Below are 25,124 nucleotides of genomic sequence, written 5' to 3'. Positions count from 1 at the left end.
TCGTTTTACTTGGAAAGAAACTCTTTACCAATTCCACGGTCTTCCCTTCGGACTTTCATCAGCCCCTTGGTGCTTCACCAAGGTCCTACGTCCAGTAGTCAGCCACCTCAGAGAAAGAAGGATTCGTCCAATAATCTATCTAGACGATATCCTCATCATGTCCCAAGACAAGTTAGAAATGATGAAACATTTAAAAATTACTATGGACCTCCTTCAAGACCTGGGCTTCATTATAAACATGGAGAAATCTATTCTGACCCCCTCACAAGAACTAGAATTCCTGGGTTTCAATGTAAACACTATTTACTCAAACCTAATCCTTCTCCCTCAAGAAGTTTACCAAAATAAAAAAACAGGTTTCCCTTATCCTTTCCAAAGATCATATCTGATTAAAAGATCTGGCCAGAGTTTTAGGACTCCTTTCCTCCTCTATTCAGGCTATCTCACCAGGTCCTCTTCATTACAGGGTCTACAAAGATTAAAAGCACTGGGCCTGAGGAAGGGCCTTTGGTACGAAGACTCCCTACCTTTTTCGGAAGACGCGAGAGAGGATCTTCACTGGTGGCTGAAAAATCTCCAATCCTGGAACGGGAAAGCTATTTTCGGAAATGTTCCAGATTTTACGTTAGAATTAGATGCGAGCAACCACGGTTGGGGTGCTCGCCTAAACAACTTAGAGACAGGAGGGAGATGGTCCATAGAAGAACAATCTCTTCACATAAATTCTCTACAAATGTTAGCAGCTCTGAATGCTCTAATGAGCTTCAAAGAGCACCTAAAGAACTCAAATACCCTAATCCGTTTAGACAACTTCTCAGCTGTCTCTTATATAAATCGTCTTGGTGGAGCGAGATCCAAAAATCTATCAGCTATTGCCAAACGAATATGGTATTTTTGTTGGTATCAAAAGATAACCTTGAGAGCAGAATTCATCCCCGGATCACAAAATTTGAGGGCAGATTGGAATTCTCGTTTCCTTCACAATTCGAGCGGCCGGTAATTGAATCCAGAAATCATTTCTCTAATACAAAAGATTTGGGGCCCAATCCAATTAGATCTGTTTGCCAGCAGATTGACTCACCAAGTGGAGAGATACTTCAGCTGGAGGCCGGACCCGTATGCCTCGGGAGTAGATGCCTTTATCCAATCTTGGGAAGGGATCAGACCTTACGCCTTTCCCCCCTTCTCAATGATTTAAAGAATATTGTGGAAGGTCAGACTCGAACCTTGCTCAATCATTCTGATAACTCCTTTTTGGAAATCCCAGGTGTGGTTTGCCGGGGTGATGGAGTTAGCGGTGGACTTTCCTCGATTGATCCCGTCATCCCTAGGCCTACTCCTGGGTCCAGACGGAGAAGAACATCCTTTAGTCTTAGAGGGGAAGATGAACCTTCTTGCTTGGAGAATATCAGGAATTCAGGAAGATATCCTGTCCTTTCGGGAGAAGCTAGAAGCCTATTGGAAGATTCATGGGCACAAGGAACCAGAAAGAGATACAAAGGCGTTTGGAGAAAATGGTCTGGTTGGTGCATGGAAAGGGATCTGGATCCTGTTCAGTGTCCTCTACAACACGTAACCAAATTATCTTGCTTATCTTTTTGATATAGGTCTCTCCTTTAGAACCATCAATTGTTACAGATCAGCTATTTCTTCTGGTCATTCTCTTATTAACAATCTTGCAATTGGTAGCAACTCACTTATCAAAAGAGTTATGAAAGGTATGCGTTTAAGGAGACCTCCCAAGGCCCGCTATCAATCCCTTTGGGATGGTAACCTCATTTTTAATCTCTTCATTTCTTTTTTTTTTGAAAAAAAGATTTTATTGGTCAATTTGCATATAGGTTGCAGAGCTCTGCCCTTCAGAGACCCCCGCCAAATCAAACAGAAGGCATACTTTACCGCAACCGACTTTTTCCCCCCTCCCCCATAAACAACCAAGCACAACACAGTGACATTTAACGACATTGCCCTACCCCCACCTCCCTCCACTCCCCCCCCCAAAGGTCGCACTAGTCCATATCCCCCCCCACTGCAGCACCAAAGGAGCACTCCGCGGGTCTCACCCCGAGCCCAACCCCCCTTGCTCCTGCCCACTCCTCCCCATAGGCCCACCTCCGGTCTTAATTCAACAGCGTAGGCTCCTCCACCACCGGAGGGTCTAGCCAGAGGCCTCTGTACTCCGTCCATCTCTTCCATATTCTATAGTGTTTACGCGGGCACCCCCTGGCCACGAAGATAGGCTGTTCCAGTCCCATGCAGAAGTCTAGACCATTCTTCCAGGCCGCCACCGAGGGAGCCCTCACCGCCTTCCATGTCCTGGCAATATCTCGTTTTGCCAAAGTTAGGCCCAGGAGCAGGAGATGACGTTTGTATATATTCCCTCCTACCCCCTCCATAACATGCAGCAGCGCCAGTTTCGGTGCCCGGATAAGTTCCCACCCAGAGCACCTCTGAAAGACAGGCAAAGACTCCCCTCCAGAAGCGGTCCAATGCCACGCATTGCCATACAGTGTGTATAAATGTGCCTTCCGCCTGTCCACAACGAAGACAGTCTGGAGAGGCAATCATTCCTGCCCGCCACAACCGTGTCCTAGAGTAGTACACTGTGTAGGTATTTGAACTGGACAAGGCGTAAACGAATGGCTATGGCCGCCTCCCACGGTAACGCCAGGGCCTCCGTCCAATCCTCCTCCTCCAGTACATCAACATCTGCCTCCCAGTCCCCCCGAAGTTTCCGTAATGTAGGGGAGCAGTGTATAACCAGGGACCTATAGATGCGCAAGATCTTTTTGTCATGCAGGTCCCCCATAAAAACTTTCGCCTCAACCGGACTGAACTAGGGTATGGACTCCAAGCCCTGCAGGCTAGGAGTCAGCGCATGACGCAGCTGTAGGTAACGATAGAATTGCGCCTGTGGCATATGGAACTCCTCCTGAAGATCCCTAAAAGATTTCAGAGTCGTGCCCCTCAGGACATCGCCCAGGGTGGAGATGCCGATGGTGTCCCACCCCCGAAACCCCCGAAGGGCCGACATTTGGGGCAACCGCCCATTATCCCACAGAGGAGTTTCCTGGGTCAGGACATTCCACCATCCCATGCGCCGCAGCGCCTGCCTCCAAACCGTGAACACCACTCGTGTGACTGGTGGCAGCTGACTCCGCAGCCTCACCGAGTACAGCCTGTGATTCCCCCTGAGATAGCGTTCCAGGGCGTATGCCGGGTCCCCCCTTTCCCCATACACCACTTGATGAGGACCAACAGGTGTGAGGCCTGATAATACGAGAGTAGATGTGGAGAAGCTAGACCCCGCTATAAGTAGATAGGAAGCACGTACGTATGGCCACTCACACCATCCCCCCTCCCCACAGAAACTGACCCAATACAGAATTCACCACCCGGAACCATTTGGGCGGAATCGGATAGGGATGGTTCTGTAACTGGTACAGGAGTCGGGGGAGCGCGACCATCTTAAAGATGGTTGATCGACCAAACAGCGTCAGTGGCATGCGAGACCAGATCTGAATGTCAGCCCGAACACGATCCCATACCGGCGTCACATTACGCTCCCAGGCCACTGCCGGTACATCCAAGAGCACCACCCCCAAGTATTTCAAGCTGCCTGCCGCCGACTGGACCTCGGTCGCCCACGAGCCCACCTTCAACCGACCTCCCAACACCCACAGCGTGGATTTGCGGGGATTCATATATAGACCCGACGAGTCTCCAAAGATACACATTATCTGCAGAAGCCGTGGCCCCGTCCTGTCAATTGCCGTCAGAAAAAAGAGAACGTCGTCTGCGTATAACGCTATTCTATCCGAGAGACCTGTGGTCCACTCGAATCCCCTCACCTGGGCGTTTACCCACACCCAGGCAGCCAGAGGCTCCATGGCGAGGGCAAATAAATAGGGCGAAAGAGGGCACCCCTGCCGCGTTCCCCTCTGTATAGCAAAGGTAGAGGAGATGGCCCCCGCCACTCACACCGTCGCCGTCAACCCCGTATACAGAAGTTTCACATAGGAAAGAAAGCGTGACCCCAAATTGAGTCTAGGAAGCAGAGCAAATATATAGACCCAGCTCAGGGAATCAAACGCCCTGTCCATGTCTGCCAAAAGTATTGCTGCCGGCTCCCCCAACCTCTGGATCGCTGCAATCGCCACCTGCGCCCTTCAAATATTATGCCGAAGCATGAATCCCGCCTGATCCGGATGCACGAGTGATGTGATATGCGGCAGTAATCGATTGGCCAAGGCCTTCGCCAGGACTTTAGCTTCCACATTTAAGAGAGATATGGGACGGTAGGAGGTGTGGTGCTCCGGGGGACGGCCAGGCTTATGGAATACCACCACCTCTACATGCCTCCAATCCGGTGGGAGGCGACCGCTATCCCGAGCCTCCTCCACCACCGCGCGGTAGTGTTGGGCCAACTGCGCCTGGTACCGATGGAAAAATTCACTCGGGAACCTGTTAGGGCCGGGAGCCTTCCCAGGGTTAAGTTCTCCCAGGGCCGCCCCCAATTCCTCCACTGTCAACGGGGCCTCCAACCCGTCCCGCAGCTCATCTGATAGCGCCCTGGGGGGCAGATCAACAATAAACTTCACCACCATATCCGCCGACAGGCATTCCTTGGGAGCATAAAGGTCCGCAAAGTATGCGGCAAAACTTTCAGCAATTGACGCAGGATCAGTAATCGGATTACCCTCCGTGTAATGGTTGCACGTGAAAGTGCCCTGACACAAGCCATGCAACATCTTACCTGATTTATCCCCCTATTGGTACACTCTGCTGCGCGTCGCCAGCCACACCTGCCGTGCCTCATCCATCTGTAAGGCTGCGCACTCCTGTTGCGGAATCTCTTCATTTCTTGGCCTATCAATAGCTCACTATCCCTTAAGAATTTATCAATGAAACTAGCTACTCTCCTGTGTCTGATTTCCTTTAGAAGGGTATCCGATATTAGAGCACTAGAACTTTCTAACAGATTTTACTCCTGCGAAGGCGTTCATTTCGATATTTGAAAAAGAACGAAAACTATGTCAGAATCCATCTTCTATCCTACCTTTCATGAATGTGAAAAACTATGTGTTGTGAATTGTATGAAATGCTATGAAAATAAGATTTCTACTTTCAGACCTGTTGGTTCCGACCAACTTCTTTTATCATATGTCAAACCTTTTAAACCTGTCTCATCAGCTACTCTATCAAGATGGATCCGCTCGATCATGCATGAGGCTGGAGTGGACCTGTCTAGATTCGGAGCTCATTCTTCCAGAGGTGCAATGGCTAGCAAAGTGTTTTGGGGAGGAGGATCCCTCCCCGAGATACTTAAAGCAGCAGACTGGTCTAACGCAAGTACTTTCTCTAAGTTTTACTTGAGACCAATAGAGCATGTTAGCAGTGTAGCTCTACATGGCTTTAAACATGGATAATGATAGCCTCCGGTCTTGTAATGAAATGATGATTCTCCAATTATTATGCAGAGAGAATCTTGGTTTCATTAAAGACACACGGAGGCTAGCATTATCCCATCCTCCTCTCCCGAGAGGTTTGGGTTGATTAATATTTACGCCTTTAATGTGTTATTATTACTATACATTAATGTACAGTGATTATCTGGGTATCTATTCCTTTCACTATTCAATTTCTTTATTTCCTCTTAGATAACAATCTTAAAGACTAACTGGATTTACTGGAATTTCAAGTTCGTTAGCTGTGTCATCGCAGCCCAAGAGGATGATTGGAGCCAGGACAGCCTACTTGTCATGTTGCTAATGTTCTATTTATTGTGATGTAATAACATTCTTTAAAGGGCTGCATGTTTGGGCAGCAAATAAAAGTATTTGCAAAATGCTAGCCTCCGTGTGTCTTTAATGAAATCAAGATTCTCTCTGCATAATAATTGGAGAATCGTCATTTCATGGCATGGCATTACGTTGGAGGGTTGGATCATTTATGACAACAAACCATTCTATGAATTTGCTAGACACTCCCAAAAACTCTTTGCTACTGAATCTTATGCTTAAAGCTGTACATAATTATTTGAGGAAATAAAATCATATGTTTTTAAACACAGGATGGCAATGGTTTGTTCAGCTACCACAGAACTAACCGAAGCAGCCATGACATTGTAACAGTAAGAAGATCCTTCTCTGCGGTGATAAGAAATACTATACCTTTTATATACAATAGAATAGACCATATCTGAGGCTGTATTTTGGTTGTTTTTCCAAACAAGAGATTCCTGTTGGAGGAACTTTTGATCTGGCTAAGTGGATCAGCTATTGGTGCTAGAACTTACCTACATTTGTCATATGGAAGAGAAGTTGCATGAGACTGCTAATGAAATTAATTTTGCTCAGTTGGTGGCCACGGCAGTAGGTTGGAGAGAGAAAGTTATGAGGAAAACGCACCTGTTAATGGGTACTGTGCTTGACGACCTAAGAGGAGGTAAAAAGTGAGGCTTGCTTGCCACCTCCAAAACTGGGTAATGTGGTTGGAACACCGGACTGTTTACTTAGCTGCAAAGAAGAATATTATTTGACCCATGCTGAATTTAATTTTCCATTTACATGCCTGACGTGCCTTGTATAGGTAGACTGTGGGTGCATAAGTGATGTACATTATCAGCCCAGGTCCTCGGAGTAACATTTCCATTGACTCCCTGCATAGCTTCATTGGGGGTAAAGGGTAATACAGATCTAACTAGATATAATTTACTTGTACCTACTCTGCACCTGACTGTGACCTCAAGAGATATATCCCCCGAATGGTGCAGCACCATGTATCCTGACATGGAATCTTGAAAGAAGGGGTTGATTGGTGTATACCCATGTTACAGTATGTGAGAGAAACTTGATTGAATGATTGTGGAACGACAGGTTTGTGAATAGTTGCTGCGTGTGGATTCTGAGATCAGTTTATGCAGGATGTGGCATGTCTCTTAATTAAGATGTACAAATTAAATTCACTCCCATACTCCGCAATATTGACTGTGATTTCTGTACTATTAAATGTCTATATGTTAGACTTTGTTTTTTTCTGAATTAACTTTGATCAACTTGGCAATGTTTATTCCTGTTATTAAAACAAAAGGATTTTGTAAATTAAAATAAATCAACATATGTCTCAGTGGAAGCACTATATCACTCGCAAACTGCTAACCAGTGCTGGCTGCAATGCCCTTCCTCCTATACATACATGTTATGTTATATTGATTTCCATAGCGCACTAATCACCCCAGAGGGTATCCAGTTGCTTGGGCAGATGTGTAGGTGTGTTATCCCACAAGTACTTCAGCTTCTTGCAGAACTCAAAAAGTGAGGAGGTGGCTCTGATGTGTGGAGGGTGGTCGTTTCATATCTTGGGTGCGATGTAGGAGAATAAGCGACCCCCATTTTGCTTTTGCTGTTGCGGGGAATGTGTGTGAGTGAGAGTGAGGCAGAGCGTAGGTGTTCGTAAAAATGTATGTGGCTGTTCAGATATTCTGGTCCTGTGTTGTGAAGAGCTTTGTATGTGAGCGTGATATGTTTGAATTGCTTGAGCTTGTAAATGAGGAGCCAATGAAGCTTCTTGTGAACCAGTGTGATGTGGGTGTAGCATGAGAGGTCGAGTATGAGTCTTGCATCGGTGTTCTGGATGGTCCGGAATTTGTGTAGGAGGAGTTTGCTGATTTCAGTATAGAGAGTATTGCCGTAGTCCAGCTGCTGATGATGAATGCTTGCGCCATCCAGGCCATAAATCTATTTCCTAATACTTCCATGTTTTCCAGGATGATAGCAACCATATTACCTGACTTATGACACTACAATGGAATCACCTATCAGTGGGTCTCTTAATTGATGTATCAACTAATTGCATACAGAAAGCACAATAAATGCTGATCGTCTTGTGGCACTATTTAGGGCAATGATGTCTCATTTACATAAGCTGTGTTTAAGTGCTGGTAAAGATTCATGCTTTTCCTTAAAGTATCAACATTAAGGAAAAGTTGGAAGTCGAGCAAAGTTTGTTAGATCCTATGAACCTGCTTAACCATTATAAACGTAGTGTCTTTAGTTATTGCTGCTTATATATAGATAATGGTAACATTGTTGAAGCTAAAATTGTATCTGATCTTTTCCTTATGTTTGATATTTCTTTCCTAAAAAAACTTTAAAGGTACTTGGTAAGTGTTTTGCAATTTTTTTCAGTACTTTTCACAAATGGTCATTGGTGGTTTGAGACCACCAGTATGCGCAACACACATGGTTGAACATTGCTTTGTACAGCAGCGTAAGGCATTGTTAGTGGTCTGAAGGTAATTATGATGTGTTTTAACGATAACCAACACATTACTTTTATCAATAAAGTTGCCTTATGTTTTTTTCAGAAGTCAATACATCAAAAAGGGAAATCAGTTTACCATGGTGGAGATAAACAAAGAATCGACAATGGATGAAATCACTTTCCGAAGTGACACAGTGCTGTCTGATGTCCACTTACATATTCCTAACACAAGGCATCTCATGGTGAGATTGAATACAGTTGGGCAGCCAGGTAAAGTTAAAAGCCTACTTGAATAAAAGGTTAGAAATATGCTCTTTGTGTCTCCCAAACAAGATGCTTTCGTTTAATTTTGAATGTTGTGACCCTATTGTGAAACTGAAATGTACTGAATTTCAAATGTAATGCATATTCCACCATTTCAGTTTGTATTTAAAATGATTGCTTTATTTAGCGATCACCAGTCCTGTGGGCATCAGTGTGTTTTACAAGATTGTGATTTAAAAAACGTGAATAGGTTGATGGAGAGCAGCTCAAAATGAGAGGTGAGGGGCATTGGGTTTGATTGGAGGAGCAAAGCAAGTCACTGGAGGTAAGTATAAGGAGGTAAACAAAATCATGCTGGTCTTTAAAGCTCTTTCTTTTTGCTTGATTTCCCCAGGCAAGCCAGCACATAAATACAGGGCGTATGCCATATTATTTTTTTTATCACTGTTGCAAAAGTTTCCTTCTACTAACTTGGACTGTAACAGCCACTTTTTCCTCTCCATTTGGTTATAATGAGGAAGTGAACAAAGGCAATTGGGACAACATGCACATTAGAAATCAAGGATATGATTGTCCATTATTTCATTCAAGGAGTGCAGGTTTGCACTTTTGTGAGTAGAAATGCCCTATGTTTACAGTGGAAAAGATGTTAAGTAAAGTGAGCAGGCAAGCTGGGAAGGAGTTGTAGTCCAACCAAGTGTGCGCCAAAGAATCAGGTCTTCTGAGATAGAAGTGTCATTAGTGGCTTCACGCAGACAACAAAAACACCTTTTTCAGGCAAACCAACCTTACCCCAAACATTGCCTGCAAATAAAGCCCTTTCACAATCATCTCACCTGAATCAACATTCTTAGAGAGTAATACTATTACCCAGCTATGAACAAATATTGACACCCAGAATTTCATTTACGCTTACACAGTCTGGCTTCTGGCATTTAATGCAGCATACGTGATTGCTGAGGTCTTCAAACAGTCTGCTTTGAAGCCCACCTTGAAACAAAAGTTTTAGTGTAGACCCCCTCATTTAAAACTTTAGGCTCGGAAAGGTATTGGGGAGGGAACAACTGAGGCTTTTGTCAATTACTGCAAGGCTTTAAAAAAGGGAGACGATCTGCAAAAGCCTACGTTTTTTATCTTTGTAATATAAACAGAAAACAGAAACTTCAGTGATTTCTTTCGGTATTGTGAAGTTTTTTAACCTATTGCAAAATGACTAATGCAAACAGACACAGTAACTGCACCAAAACAAGTAGACAATTTAAAAGTTAAGCATGATGCATGTCTCTCAATCTTTTGAGTCTCCAAGGAAGGTGAGATTCAGGGATTCTGGAGAATTGATTATCTCATTGAAATCAAAGAAAATTAAATTTTATTTGGGAGAGTCAGGAACATTTGCCTGAGTCCATTGAATCGGGGGCATGTGTCTGGTTTGGAGGGTGGTTAGTTCAAAGAATGTGACACCATCCAAAAGAGAGTGAAATGAGGTGCAGGCATGACTTTCAGAGCCTTATTGCAACAGGCCATTGGCGGACAGAAAAAGCAGATCTCAGAGCCGCTTTTCTTTACCAAGTGCTTTCTAATTTGAAGCATTTCAGTGTGTTTAAACCATTGTATTGAAAAAAGTATTGTAAACACAGCCTATGGTAAAGAAACACAGCTCATATTTGTTGAGTCAGTCCAATCATGTTACAGCAGCTTTGCGATGTGTTTCTTTTGTGTGTGTTTTTTTCAAAGCAAAAGATATGAGATCTCTCGGTACAGTTTTTTTATCAGAACATTTGCCTCAGAAAGGTAGAATACAGGAGTCCCTCCTCCCAATAGGTTCGATGGGAGCCACTATCCTTGTTTTGAACCAGTGGTCAGCCATCTTCCCCATCGCTAGGTACTGATGCAGTTTTTCTGATGGACAGTTACTTAAAAAGGGCTCTTTCCTCAACAGATTGTAAAGCCCTTCATTATCTTGCCCCTTACTGCCTTTTAACCAGCCACCTAGTTTTTTGACTGCAAAGTCAACAAATTCTGCCCAGGACTGACTCTGGGTTTTGTGAGTCTCCCTGAACTTAATTCTGTACTCCTCAGTGGTGACTCCAAAGCCTTCAATCAGGGTTTTCTTCATGAGGTCATAAGAATCAGCATCTGCCTCATCCAGTGGCATGAATCTATCCCTGCACATTCCCAAGAACAACTCCAAGTTTACTGATTATACCAGTGTTTTTCAACCTTTTTTGGGCAAAGGCACACTTGTTTCATGAAAAAAATCACGAGGCACACCACCATTAGAAGATGTTAAAAAATTTAACTCGATCTCTTCTCCTATGTTTCTCTCTTCTACTCCTTAACATTGCACCCCTCCTCTTATATTCCTAAGCGTTGCATTCCACGTTACTCTGCACAAGATTTTTTTTTTGGCCCCCGACATTACTGAACTGGTTGAGCGCAACCTGGGTGTTTAAAAAAAATAAAAAATTGTATTACATTTGTAAAATTGCTTTACCTTATTCTCTCCTCTTGTCCTACCCTTATTCCCTCCTCGCATGTACATTTTCTTTCCAATGGCCCTTTTTATTTCTAATTCAATTGTGTTATTGACTGTCTGTGCTTTGCCCAGAGCAAATGTGTTATCTCTTGTTCTGTGTCTGCTCTTGTAAAGCGCTCTGATGCCCACGGGTCTAGCCAGCTCTATAAAAAACCTTTCAAATAACATAAATAAACTAACGTTAAAAAACAACCGTTAATCATGGACCCATGAGCATGGCCACACCAAAACTGCTCTCCAAGAAGCGTGTGCAATGGAAACCTTTGCATGGGTCCAACCATGTACCAAATAAATGAGGCTCTGCACCAAGGTATGGGACTCCCACCAAAGAGTAAGAGGTCTCGCGTTCAGCAGAGTTCACAGCACTCGAAAGTGCCAGTTCTGTGACATCAAGGACACATATACGAACCCTCCAGGTACTGCCTCGGCTCGACGTAGCAACTGCACCTGAAAACGACCCTTCAAAGCACAACGGCTTTGGAATGTTGCCTGCACTAAATCAAACCCGCTGCCATTCAGTGCACCTCCCAGAGCAGTGACACATACCAGCAGAGGTCCACTCCGTGATGAGCTTTTACTCAACTCCTGAGGGGGAGCAGGCTGAGAAACTTCCAGAACGTGAAATTCTAACAAGAGATTGGTAAAAAATATAAGCACCATGTATGTATCTATTTATTTAATTATTGATTTAAGTTTTTCATTTACTGCCTTGTCCTATCCGAGGACTGAGTCAGGGTGAAAGGCATGAAACCCAAATACAATGAGGGTGCAAATGAGTGAGACTCACCTCACGCTGCACCTGCGGCCTGGTCTGGATCCGGATGCGGTCTCTCTGCAGTGCCGACTCCCGCCGAGTCCTGGTCTCCGTCCGTCTCCTCCTGCTCCGGTCCTCCTGGGAGTCCTGGTGACTCGAGTCGCAACGTCTTCTTCTCTCCGCTGCTGCGCACACTGCGCTCGGGCGGGAAGGAAGTCGGAAGATACTGCTCTGTGATAGGTCCAGGCTGGAGTCTGGACCAATCACAGCCCGGACATCAGAAAAGTGGAGGGTGTCCCCCTGAGGAGCGCCAATCAAAAACCCCACCCCCCCATACCCAGCATACAGTCCGGCGCCCGCGGCCCGGCCTAGTGGGAGAAAATTTGACTTTTTAAAAAAAAATCTTTCGAATGTTTCAATTTTTCCCACGTTTTCCCACGGCACACCAGGCAACATCTCGCGGCTCACTAGTGTGCCGCGGAACAGTGGTTGAAAAACACTGGATTATACCTCCGATTGCCTAATGATTTTTAATTGCTGGGGCACATTACCTCAACAGTTCTTGAGTTCAACACTGCCCTTGATCCGACAAAGAAACTATATATACTATCATTCGGATTATGAAAGATAGTGGCAACACTGTCATGCATGCACTTTTGTAAGTCTGAGGCCTGCTGGCCTTCTTTTATACTCCTGAAATAAGAAAGAGAGGAGTAGGAATGAAGAGTGACACACAGCACACAGTAGAGAGTTAGAAGGAAGTAAGCAGGAGTGGACACAAGACTGGAAATGGGGACAGGCATTGAGTAGAAGACTGTAAGGCCTGTAGTTGTAAAATAGCGCGTTATGCATTTCAGGCATGCTGTCCATTGGCGGTGAAGGCACTCCCTTACAACTAGTTGTATTAAGTGAGAGAGGAAGGAAAACTCAAGGCAGAAATTAGGTGTGATGGACAAAGTCTCAAGTTAAAGGCTGAAAAAGGCTGGTCAAAAAAGCAAATTGTTGAAAGTGGTGGATCAAAAGCTCACTCTTATGTATGTTAAAGATACTGGTACTCTTTGGCAGATGCATTGTCAGATGCAAACCTAAATATGGTACCGCAATTTTACTGTTACACTCCCTGTCTGAGTTTTGATATGGTTCAGTTTGGTGTTGTTTTATTTTGTTTAATCTATTTTAAGGATCACTTTGGAATTGCTGTTGTTTATAATATCGCCCCTTTTATGATTCATCTGATCAGGCACATCATGAGATTGATGATTTTTCTTCCTTCTGTCACACCCCAGACAACTTTTCTCCCAGCTTATATGTGTAAGATGAATTTACCTAGCTACTGTGAACCACAGTTTCAATTCTAATATGGAAAAGGAGGCAGGGAGTATTCTTTATATAACCTAACATAAGATGAAACTGCATTTCACAGAGGCCCTTGGAAAAGATACTACAATCATGTGACCCACTGAGTTCATACGAGTCATTCCACATCCTGTTAGTCCCTCTGTCAACACCAATCCGACACCTTTCTTTGCTCTTCTCATCAAAGTGTTATTCTCCATTGAGTGTTCCTTAACAAAACTAGCCTCCCTTCATTATCCCTGCTTTGACTCTAGATCTGCAAAGGCAAAACCACAACATCAGTCCACCCAGCTGCACTTCAGAACATCTCTCTTTCTCCACACTAATTATCAACGTGGAAAAAAACATGCTTAACAAATTCTTGTCAACCACAAGTGACATTACACCTTTGTACTCTTACTAACATTTCTATTAATGGAACAAATCTTAAATGTTTTCCATCTTTGTTGTCTAATCCTCGACTCCACATCCTTATTAGAATTGAAAGTTGGCTTTAACATAGCCTGGAATGTTCCCATTCTGCATCAGAGCCAGTGTCCAGGAGTGTGTTTGCTTTAAACTTGCTTACCACAGAAGCAAAGGCAGTCATGTGTTGTTAGGCAAGCATTTCAGCAACCGCAGTGGTGATTGGCATGCCATACATGGCATAAAACAAATGCCTTGCCAGTTGTATAATACATCATGTATGTGAATGCTGCTTTTCTTGTGTCCACGATTGGAGATGCCAGTAACACCTGCAGTCTTTTTTTTTTTTTTTTTTTTTTAAACCGTTTATTACAAAATTCAAAAAATATACAGAGATGGGCCTACAACCTTCAGGCCGGCCGCTAGCAAGCAAGAGGAGCATGTGATACAAACAATAGCGCGCATGCCGCGGCAAAGGGAAATGCACAGGAGTTAGAAGCGGTGGTAGCCACACCATCCGGGCACACATAACGGTTTCATTTTAATATAAATAACAACAAAAGAACAAATCCACAAGGCAACCCACAATCGGAAACAGCAGCATGTGCTCCCCTAGCGGGGGGGACCCTACCAATCCATAGGAGTAGCAAGGGGGGGAAAAAGGTCAAGACTGGGATTAGGTGGACTCAGTGCCCGGGACCGGGGAGATAAACTGGCTAAGGGGATGGGGCCGGTGACGGATCGGGCAATAACGGTGGGGTACAGATTCCCCCGCGGTAGGCATTCCAGGGGCCCCATACGTTCACCCATGTCCCAGGCTTACCTCTCGCAACATACACCACCTTTTCCCGAAACATGCACCAATCCATGTTATCCTTCCATGCCGAGACAGTCGGCGACCTCTGGGAACCCCACAGTTGAGCAATGTCGCGTTTGGCCACCATATATCCCAGAGTCACCCACCGCGTCTGCGGCACCGAGTAGTCGGTTGGCTCCCACACATTCAACAGGCATCTCCTCGCTTCGGGCAGCAGCGACACACGCGTAACCACCCGCAGGACCTCATGCACACCACGCCAGGATCGCTCCACCTCCGGGCATTCCCACAAAATATGGAAAAAGGTCCCCAAAGAACCACACCCACGCTTACACAACCCGTCTACAGCATATCCCATACGCAGTAGCCTTGGCCCCGTGACATAGACCCTATGGAGTACCTTGAGCTGGACGAAGCGAAGGCGGGCCGGTATGGCCACCTCTTTCGGGGAGGCCACCGCCGATACCCAGTCCTCGTCATCCAGCTCCAATCCATCGGCCACCCATGCCTCACGAAGGTTAGTCAGCAGTCCCGAGCGGTCATTGATAAGTTTTTTATAGATCAATGAAATCGTGCTGTCCGGTACATGTCCATCTAGCACTCTATCCTCCAGAGGGGAATACTCCGGGATGGAGGCAACGTCCGGGAATACGGAGCATAGCGCATGATGGATCTGCATATACCGAAAGTACTCCCTGTCCTGCAACTGTAATTCTGTCCGTAGCATCTCGAACGTTTTGAATCCCCCCCTAGTCCAGAGATCACCCACCCTGCTGATGCCTATCATGTCCCACTTTTCAAAGCCCTTCGAGGTCCACAGGGAGCCCAACTGCTCAGATGCGTATAGTGGCGACGCCCGGGTCAAACGACCTTTCCACCCCATCGCCACATTAGCCGCGTGCCACACTCGTACCATGACACGCGTGGGGCCCGTCAGACGTGCGTCAAGCGAGCTGGAGTACAGCGCTCGGTTATAATCACCACCCGGCAGTAACATCTTATCCATTTCAAAGGCCGGGTTTAGAGCGGGCCCGTACAGGCCGTGATTAATCGCAGCCAGCTGGGAGGCCCAATAATACCGTTTGATATCCGGGAGGGCGATCCCCCCGTCATACCACGGGAGCATCAGCTTCGCCAGGGCGATACGCGGTCTACCTTCCCAGAAGAGTCGGTGCTGCAAACTCTCCACCTCGCGAAAGTAGCGTGCCGGGACGACGTCCATTGTGTTCTGCAGAGCGTACAGGAAACGCGGCAGCGACATCATCTTAAACAATGCCGCCTGGCCGAGCGGCGAGAGCGGCAAGCGCCTCCAACGCGCAACATCCTCCTTCAGGCGCTGGAGGGGGGGAAGCAAGTTCTGACTATATCGGGCCTCCGCGTCCAGGGTAATGAAGACACCCAGATACCGGAATCCCCGCGGGGCGATCTGGATAGGACAGCCCCGCGGAAGGATAGGGTCCTCCCCAGAGAGAACATAGACGCACGATTTAGCCCAGTTGATGACAAGGCCGGAGTTAAGACCAAATGAATGCAATACATCAACCAGCACTATCAGTGATTTACGTGGGGAAGCTAGGTACAGGAGAATATCGTCAGCGTATAGAGATACGCGGTCCTCATACTCGGGGGTCCAGCGGAGACCACGAATAGAAGGTTCCCACCGCAGCCACTCCGCCAGGGGCTCCAAAGCGAGCGCGAAAAGGAGCGGCGATAACGGGCAGCCCTGCCGCGTACCCCTGCCCAGCTCGAACGAAGCCGACACTCTACCGTTCACCACGACCTGCGCCATCGGGCCAGAGTACAACAATTTTACCCAACTGATGAATCCTGGGCCAAACCCAAACTTCGCGAGCGTCGCCCAAATATAAGGCCATTCAAGCGTGTCAAACGCCATAGTGGCGTCCAAGGACGCCAAAATGGCCGGCTCTCGTATGAACGGGACACGTGCGAGCACCCCATGCAAACGCCGCAGGTTAAGCGCTGTATTGCGATGAGGGATGAAGCCGGACTGATCCTGGTGAATCAAGTCACACACTACGCCGACCAGCCGATTGGCCAACACCTTGGCGAGGATTTTGGGCTCTGCATTCAATAACGAAATAGGCCGATAGGATGTGACCCGGTCCCGCGGCCTCCCCTCCTTATGGATAACCACGATAGTAGCTAGACGCTGGTCTAGCGGGAGGGAACCCGCCGAGTGGGCCGCGAGGAACATAGCACGGAGATGTGGTGCCAGCGTATCCGGTCGCAATTTATACAACTCGATGGGAAGACCATTAGGGCCCATGGCCTTGCCGGAAGCGACCGATCGTATGGCGAGGGCAATTTCTTCGGAAGTTGGAGCAGCGTCCAACGACACTCTGTCCTCCTCCGAAAGGGAAGGCAGCGCGATATCCCTGAGCAGGGCGTGGGAATCCTCTTCAGAGCGGGAGGACACCGGGGAATACACCCCACGGAAACAGTCTGCAAAGCAGGAGACAATTTCTTCTGGTTCAGTGACACACACACCATTCTGTTTCTCAATCAACGGGACAACTCGACTCGCTCTCTCCTTTTTGTCCAACCATGCAATCAATTTACCAGCCTTATCACCCACATCATACAGTCTCCCCTGTTGCTCTCTACTGAGGCCCCTGGCCGCCTCCGTGACGAGGGCCTTATAAGCCGATTGCTTGAGTCGGAGAACATGTAATTTGTCATCCGTCACCCCACATTCTAGATCACCCTCCAACTCGGTTATCTCCGCTTCAATACGAGTCACCTCCTCCCGCTCGCGCCTCCGGGAATGGGAAATAAGGGACAAGGCCTCTCCCCTGAGTACCGTCTTGAACGCCTCCCACAATGAGATCGCCGATGACACAGACCCCACATTCTCGTCAAAGTAGCGCTTAAGGGATTTAACCAGCTCTGCGCGAATGGTGGGGTCACGCAGGTACCAGGGATTAATCGGGACCACCCTACCCTCTCCCCTCGGAAGAATATCAAAGTGCAACAAGAGTGGAGAGTGGTCCGAAATACCCCGTGCCAAATGGCGCACCTCCCCTATCCTCCCAACGTGCGCCGCCGGAACCAGGACATAATCTAGCCGTGAGAGACTACCATGAGCCCCTGAATGGAAGGTGTACTGCAGCTGCGTGGGATGTTTCAAACGCCAACAATCCACCAGCCCCAAGGTATCCAAGAGGCCAGGCAACCATGCCTGGGCACGGGGGAGATCCCTAGGGGGGTGACGATCCACAGTTCCGGAAGCCACAGCATTAAAATCCCCCCCCACCACTAGAATCCCCTCCGGAAGGCCAAGGAGGAGGCGCCCCAGATCCGCAAAGGTGGTCGTCTGCAGCCCCGGCGGGACATAGACAGACACAAAAACGACCACTCTGCCCTCCATTCTACCCACCAAAACCGTGTAACGTCCCCTGTCGTCATGGTGCACCTCATCAATCTCCAACGGGAGCGAGTTCTTAACCATAATGCCCACACCCCTTGAACCAGACGTGAAGCCCGAATGGGCCACAAGGCGGTAGCCCCGTCTATTCATGGCACAAAAGGAGTTGCCAATGAGGTGTGTCTCCTGCAGAAAAACTATATCGGGCGAAATTCGCTTCAAGAACTGCAGGACCACACCTCGTTTTATCCTGTCCCCTAATCCATTAACATTCCAGGACAACAAACTCAGTCCCCTACCCCCCATCATAAACAGAAGCCATCACTCGTCCCCCAGAGAGCACTTTAGAAATGATACAACGATGCTTTTGCCTTGTGGTAGAAACGAACAACACCCCACCCCAACCCACCCACCCCAACAAAACTCCCCCCTCCCTGCACCCCTGCATGAGCCCAGACAGCCCCCCCAACTTGCAGTGTGCCTGTCGCCGCTATATAGTGAAACTAGCTAGACCCCCTAGAGGAGGAAGGAGTACCCCTTCTAGACCCCACACAACCTCCAAGGGAGGGGAAAGAACAAAGACAGAAGCTTTGGTCGAAAGTGGCATCATAGTCGTCCAGAGTGAGGTCCAATATCAACCCCTCAGTCCCGATCCAGTGGGCCGTCTCCTCCCGCCGCCCCCCCCACCATCTCGAGCACTACCCCCAGACAGAGTGTCCAGCCAGTCCCTGGCCGCTTCGGGACGATCAAAAAAGTGCGTGCGACCATCCACCTCTACCCGCAGCTTGGCCGGGAAGAGCATGGCGTATTTTAAGTTCATGTCCCGGAGCCGGCGCTTAACACCCAGGAAACTCAGTCTCTGTTTCTGGACCGCTTGAGTGAAATCGGGATAAAAGTTCACCTCCATATTTTCCAGCTTCATCGGCCCTTGCAGTCTGGAGGCTTGCAAGATCGCGTCCCTGTCCCGAAAGTTAAAAATCCGGGCAATGAGAGGCCGCGGAGGGGCTCCGACCTTCGGCCTTCCCCCGGGAACTCTGTGGGCCCTCTCCACGGCAAAGAATTTACTCAGTCCCCGAGGCTGGAGATGGGTAACGATCAGGTCCTCTACAAAAAGATCCGCCGCCGCTTCCTCCCGTCCCTTGGGTACTCCGATGATGCGGATGTTATTCCTCCGGGCCCGACTCTCGGAATCTTCCAGGCGCCGATCCATAAGCACACTCGCCTGACGAAGTCGGTGCACCTCCGTTTGGAGGGCCGCCACCTCAGTCGTGAGGCCCGACGCGGTGTGGGCCAAAGAATCGACCCGGTCGTTGGTCTTGGAGAGATCAGCCCTCACCAGGTTGACATCCACTAGGACCGCGTCGATTTTATGGGCTAAGGTGTCAAACCGCTGGCCCACCGAGGCCTTCATCTCAGCAATGGCGCCCATGACGTCTTGCAGAGTCAACTCTGTGGGCAAGTCCGGGGCATCCGGAGGGCACTCAGAGGACTTGTGCGGTCCACCGGGAGATCCTTTCGGGAGGGTGTAGCGGTCCATGATGTTGGCCTGATGTGCGGCGCCACGCCGGGTCGACTTGGCCTTCAACCGATCGCCATCTTGTTTCGTGGCCATCGTCGCGGGTCTCACCCCCTCACCAGCCACGCAGTAAAAGGCAAGCAATCAAGGCCACGGGCTCCGGGGGGTCACCCCAGGACGGCGGAGCGGGCCACAGCAGGCAGGCAGGCTGGGTCACCCAGCGAGGCCACCCCAACACAAAGAGCGCCGCGATCCCACTTGCAAAGACGGCAAGGGGGCGCGAAAGTGAAAGTGAAAGTGCGGGGTACGCGACTCGCCAGGCCCAGCCCGCCGTTGTTGTTCACTTTGCCACCGGGTCGCCCCCAAACGCGAGTCCGGGGTCAGGAGCGAAGGAGGCCGCAAACTTCAATCGGTGCTCACTCCGGCACCCGAGGTCCGATTCGAGAACGGGAAACGGGTACCACCTCGGCTCAGGCTCACCGACACAGTCCCCTCAACCGATGCAGGATGAAGACAGGATAAACGTAGGAGGTCGCGGAGGTCCTCGGGAGCCTCGCACCTACGCGGCCATCTTGGTTGCGCGCTAGGCTCCTAACACCTGCAGTCTTAAATGCTCCTGTTGCCAGTATGTGAACGCTAATCAAGATCTTCGTGTTTTGGGCAATTTCTTCTTTTTCGCTTGGATCTGATGTCATGCACTTTTCGTTACCTGTAAGGATGTCACAGATAATCTAGTCATGTATCATGACTGATGCATTCTCGCTTATACTCCTGCCTTGCCTGCACATGACACATATATGTGTCCTTGTTTTCATGTGGAACAGGTGAGATGTAATGCGTTTGTTCCCTGCAGCATGTTGTTTGTAGTGTTCCAGGCCATTGAATGAGCAAGAATGTTCATCTAGATCAACATGAAGGTGGGTTAAATGGCTTGGCATTAGAACCAATTCAAACGAAGAGTTATAGATGAGCAACTATGAATGTTGCAGATGGTTTTGACCAAGGGGTTCTAATGAGAGTGGATCTCGAATTGTCTATAATGTCACTCAAAACCTGTATCCATTCTGCAGTCTCTTTCACTGCTTTGATAAGCTTCTATGCTAACCATGTCACTAGGAATCCATACTTAACCACTCATCAACCATTAGAATAGTCTCCTTCAGCAACCAGATATAAGAAAAAAACAAATCCATACCTTCCCCATTCATCTTCAGCAACGCTCTTCCTAACACTGGAATTGTTACTACCTAGTGTCATGCCACAGGAAACAGCCACTACAACGCGGCCGTTTCCACGCATAACCTTAACCACGCATGCATTACAACGCATGCGTGGTTACCACGTGTAGCCTTTACCACGCATTCCTTTACTACTAGATACGTAGTAAAGGCATGTGTGTTAAAGGCTATACGTAAAAAAGGGGGCTGGGAGGGTCTCCCCCCCCAAAAAAATAAAAAAAAGCGTGTGTTAGAAAAAGGGGGCTTGGGGTGTTCTCCCCCCAAAAAAAGAAAACGCACCTGTTTGTGTTTGTGGAGGCAATCAGCGTCATTGGAGGCAACGTAAAGACACTTCCGCTTCCTCTTAACGATGTACAACGCACCACGTAAGAGCATGAAGAGGAGAGAACGTGGAGAGGTAAGGGGGATTAAAGTTAAAAAAAAAAAAGGAATGAGGGAGTGGTGTAGCGAAGGGGTAAATTTTAAGGGATATGTGGAGGGGTATTTAATAGAAGGGTTTGTGGGTGAGGCAGAGGGTTGCACAAGAGAACAGGGAAGGGGTAAAATACAAAAAAGAGAGCGAGAGGGGGAAGGGCACAGGGGAGCAGTGAAAGAAATTAGGGCAGGGATCGGAGAAAACCTATACCATGAAAATGCCAATACCAAGCATGGTTTTACAACGAAAATCGTTGTAAAGGTATGCGTGGTAAAGACATTTTCGTGGTAAAGGTTATCCGTAGCAATGGCATTCGCGTTGTAACGCATGCGTGGTAAAGGCATGCGTTGCAACGGAGTGCGTTGTAACGTCATACAAACTCCTGCCACCCTTCAACACCAATCTCTGGCCATCATTTCAACCCTTATGCCATACACAAATTCTCTACCTGGTTTCCTGCCATCCTCCCACACAACCCTCTGTGCAGGCTTTAACCCTCCTTACCCATAGCACCCTCTCCACTAACACATGGAGAGCTGACAGTCGGGTCCTCACTGACAGTAGCTCAGTTAGACCCGCTTGTCCGCATAGCCTACTTTGCTTTTTCAATGTGTGTCTGCAGATACCCATGGCTTACAGAGAAAAGGTTCTCCATCAACCCTTAGGCCTGTGCACATACGAAAGAGGCGCGAGAATATGGGTGATATGGAAGACCGTCATCCCCTATTGCCCACACAGTGGAAGTCTGAGGAGAGATCGGGGAAACATCTGCGAAGTAGTAAGCACTCCAGTTGGTGAACATCTGTTTTACACTGATATGACGTTTCCACTGATGTGACATAGGAATAGTTAGGGACCTTATTTCGAACCCGGCCATTCACACTGACAGCCATACATAACTCTTCCTTCTCTCATTGTAGTTCTACTGATCTTTGATCATGACTGTGTTTAGAATCACTCCAATGTGTGTGTGGGTGTTCATGTCCGGTTTATATAGTTTACATTATTTTCATTTTTCTGCACTGTGGTCTTCATTATGCTTTTTTCAGAAATCCTGTTCTTAACAGTCTTGAACCATCGTGCATATATAACCTTGCTTTACTGCTTGCATAAAATTTACCATGCTTCATTGCTTGTTCCCCTAGTGTTTGTGTCACAGTTCAAAATCCTTCGGAGCAAGGATCAAGTAGATGATAGCCCTCAACCAAGAGGTTGTACAAACGGAAATGAAGACAAAGAGGACAGGGCGACCATGGGATCAGACATCCTAGAAAAACGTGACACGCCTCCCAGCACTTATTGTGAAATAGAAGCTGTGCTTGATGAAGATGGTGATCTTGATGTTGCACGAAGGCCGCAGCGCTCCTCTGCTGGATATGAAGAAGATTCTCTGAGGGATCAGGTCCATCCCATCATTTTAAGACAAGGGTATTGCGATTTAATTGACGATATAGAAGAAGACTCCAAATGCCTCAATGTTATTAAAATAGGTGTGTAAACTGCAGTTTGATTGTGTAAAAGAAATAACATGCAAGGTTCTTACACCTTGAGGGATCTTTACATTTTAATAAACGTATTTTTAGTTAAAAACGTAACGTTACCATTGGCCTTTTGTTTACATTGGTGAATATGTTTGTTTTACAATGTATTTAATTGTTTAACTTAGAGAGTTAAATAGGTCTCTGGGCAGTGATTATCTGACTTAAGATATTGAATGATTTAACCTTATAGAACAAGGGAAACTGTTTGCCCTGTTTATTCATTATGCATGGGAAATGTCTAGTATCCTGCAAATAAATTGGCAAACTATACTACAGAATCGTACGAGGCTACCAAGTTAAATGCCAGATATCAGACAGTAGATAAGGAAAGTCATTTGTTTTATTTATGTGATTGAGGGCTCACTTGGGCTAGTAGGAAATGCATTAACATTATGATAAATATGCTGTCAAGAGTAAACATAATCTTTGATACGAATTTTCCAATTTAAACTAAAGTGTCCTTACAAATGTGATAATGCCGCGTTTACACGCAAACACTGTGCCTTTTAGCACCAGCAAACAGCTGGAGGCAACTCCAAAGCTTTCAGTTTGCAAAAACATGCAGAAACACGGTTTCCACATGTTATGCCATTTTTAATGCTACGTTTGTCTTAATACTACAGCAACTGGGAGTGGTAATCGAATTAATGAATTTAGGTATTGCAGCGACTTTCCCCATGTTGTCTAAAATGAGTGCCAAAACAATTTCTTCATCTATAGCGATGTTTCTCGCTGCACCTTTACTAAAGATTGCAGTAATAAACAGACTACAACATTTGAAAAACAATAGCAATTAATATTTTGTATAATAAAAGACCATAATATTTATGTTTTTGTTTAATCTTTTAACAGAGCATACCATGGCAACTCCTTTGGAAGATGTTGGGAAGCAGGTCTGTATCTTATTTTCAAACTTAGAAACGTGTTCTGCTTTCACCTGAAGCAGGAGGATCCTCAACATTTTGCTTTGTATTGTTGATTTCTCTATATTTAATCTAATTTGTGGTTGAACCAATGGCCTCTTCCATGTGGCTTTTTATTTCCCAGATTCTATCACACTGCAGTTTTTTTGGTTTTTTTTTAAGTTACAGAGTGGACTGTCTTCTGTATCCCTAGTCTCGTTTCCAAGTCCTACATTACGAGTGGCCCAGTTTTGAGCGTGGTAATTATACACCCCCAAAGTTAACAATGCCGGGCGCACCTTTACCTCTGAGGGCTTAGCATTACTGGGTATCACAAGTGAAATGCTCAAGTTCCACTGAGGAATGGGAAATTTTAAGAAAATTTGTACTCACAGATCCCGTTTCCCTGGTTAGTCACCAGTACCTCCTGAAACATGTGACCAAACATTTACTTCACCAGGTTTGCAATTCAATCCCTCTGTAAGTTTGTCTTTTTTAGTTGTATTTTCCTTGCCCTTTAATTTTGTCTTTAGTACGGAAGGACCCAAGAGAGTGAATAAATAATACAAAACCTGATACATTTAGATGTTTTCTATTAGATGACTTAGTCCAGTAAGTCCTCGGTTAATCTGGATGGTTGCAAGTTACTTTTTCAGTTTCAATACATATAGTTAGAACATACTAATTAATAGGAAGCTAATTATATTGTCTTAACAACTTGTCTTTGAGAATCTGTTCTTTCTAGAAACTGTTCTGTATGAGCTTGGCTGATACACTTTAATACAGTGAAAGAGTTTTCTACATACTGTGCTAGTTTTTTATGTACCAGTTGTTTTCCTTGTTTTCTTGATGGACAGTACTCTAAATAACAAACCTTTCTGCGGTTCTCAGGTCTGGCGTGGGGCTTTTCTTCTTGCTGATTACATTTTATGGAATCAGGATCTCTTTAGAGGCTGCACTGTGCTAGAGCTGGGAGCTGGCACTGGACTTACAAGCGTTATCATGGCAACAGTTGCTAAAACCGTTTATTGTACAGGTAACATTCTCCTGAATTAAGCATGCATTATGTTAAGTCTGTTTCTGCTCATCGCAGAATACTTTTCTCTTGCACTAAATCAGTTATGAAAGCGTATGTGCAAGGTAAATAATTTGATAGGGAGCATGGAAGCCAACTGGTGCAGGAGAGAAATCACTAAATGTCAACAGAACCCAGGATTTTCTCAAAGTACAGGAGAGAGTGTGTCTTTTAGGCGTGAATAGAAGGCAAATATTGGGGTGAACTCAACTTGGTAATGTCAGTTGTTAATGAATATAATAGTATGTACTCTTCACCTTCATCATATCAATCCCCTTGTGTTTCCATGTGTGTCCCACAAATACAGTGACATCTGCATAATGTTATAACCCAATGGCAACTGACACACCCTAGTCAGTCCGCCCCAGTGCTTGCATACTATTGAGAAGCTCTCTCTTGCTAATCACAGAAGTGCTGTCAGAAAGGTCATGGCCCCAAGCATTCTGACCACACTAACTTTATCTTCTCGTTGAGAGATTCCTATTTAAGTAGGCCTTATAAATACTTTTAATTTGACTGCCTCCGTCAGTCATGCACCAACACTTTAGAATGTGCTATCTTTAGTTATATGATTTATTCCATTCAGTAATGCCTGTGGCTCTTCATTAAACTCTTGCTTTTCTCCCCAACGCTGATCTTTTTTTGGCAGACTAAC

The 25,124-nt window shown here is 46.5% G+C and overlaps 1 protein-coding gene across 3 annotated transcripts in view; it reads left to right on the top strand.

The window, feature by feature from the left end:
- Positions 1–25,124, top strand: part of METTL22 (methyltransferase 22, Kin17 lysine) — a 145,233-nt gene that overhangs the window by 10,130 nt on the left and 109,979 nt on the right. For all 3 annotated transcript variants that reach the window (XM_085628339.1, XM_085628337.1, XM_085628338.1), the window contains exons 2-5: positions 8,369–8,535; positions 22,097–22,441; positions 23,345–23,385; positions 24,286–24,430. In XM_085628339.1, the coding sequence (XP_085484465.1) occupies positions 8,403–8,535; positions 22,097–22,441; positions 23,345–23,385; positions 24,286–24,430 (664 nt within the window). In that variant the 5' untranslated portion in view covers positions 8,369–8,402. The remainder of the gene's footprint in view (positions 1–8,368; positions 8,536–22,096; positions 22,442–23,344; positions 23,386–24,285; positions 24,431–25,124) is intronic.

This window comes from Triturus cristatus, chromosome 10, assembly GCF_964204655.1.
Source record: "Triturus cristatus chromosome 10, aTriCri1.1, whole genome shotgun sequence".
In the NCBI taxonomy this organism is placed as follows: domain Eukaryota; kingdom Metazoa; phylum Chordata; class Amphibia; order Caudata; family Salamandridae; genus Triturus; species Triturus cristatus.
The sequence above is the reverse complement of the archived record's forward strand: the minus strand, read 5'-3'. Positions and strand labels throughout refer to the sequence as shown.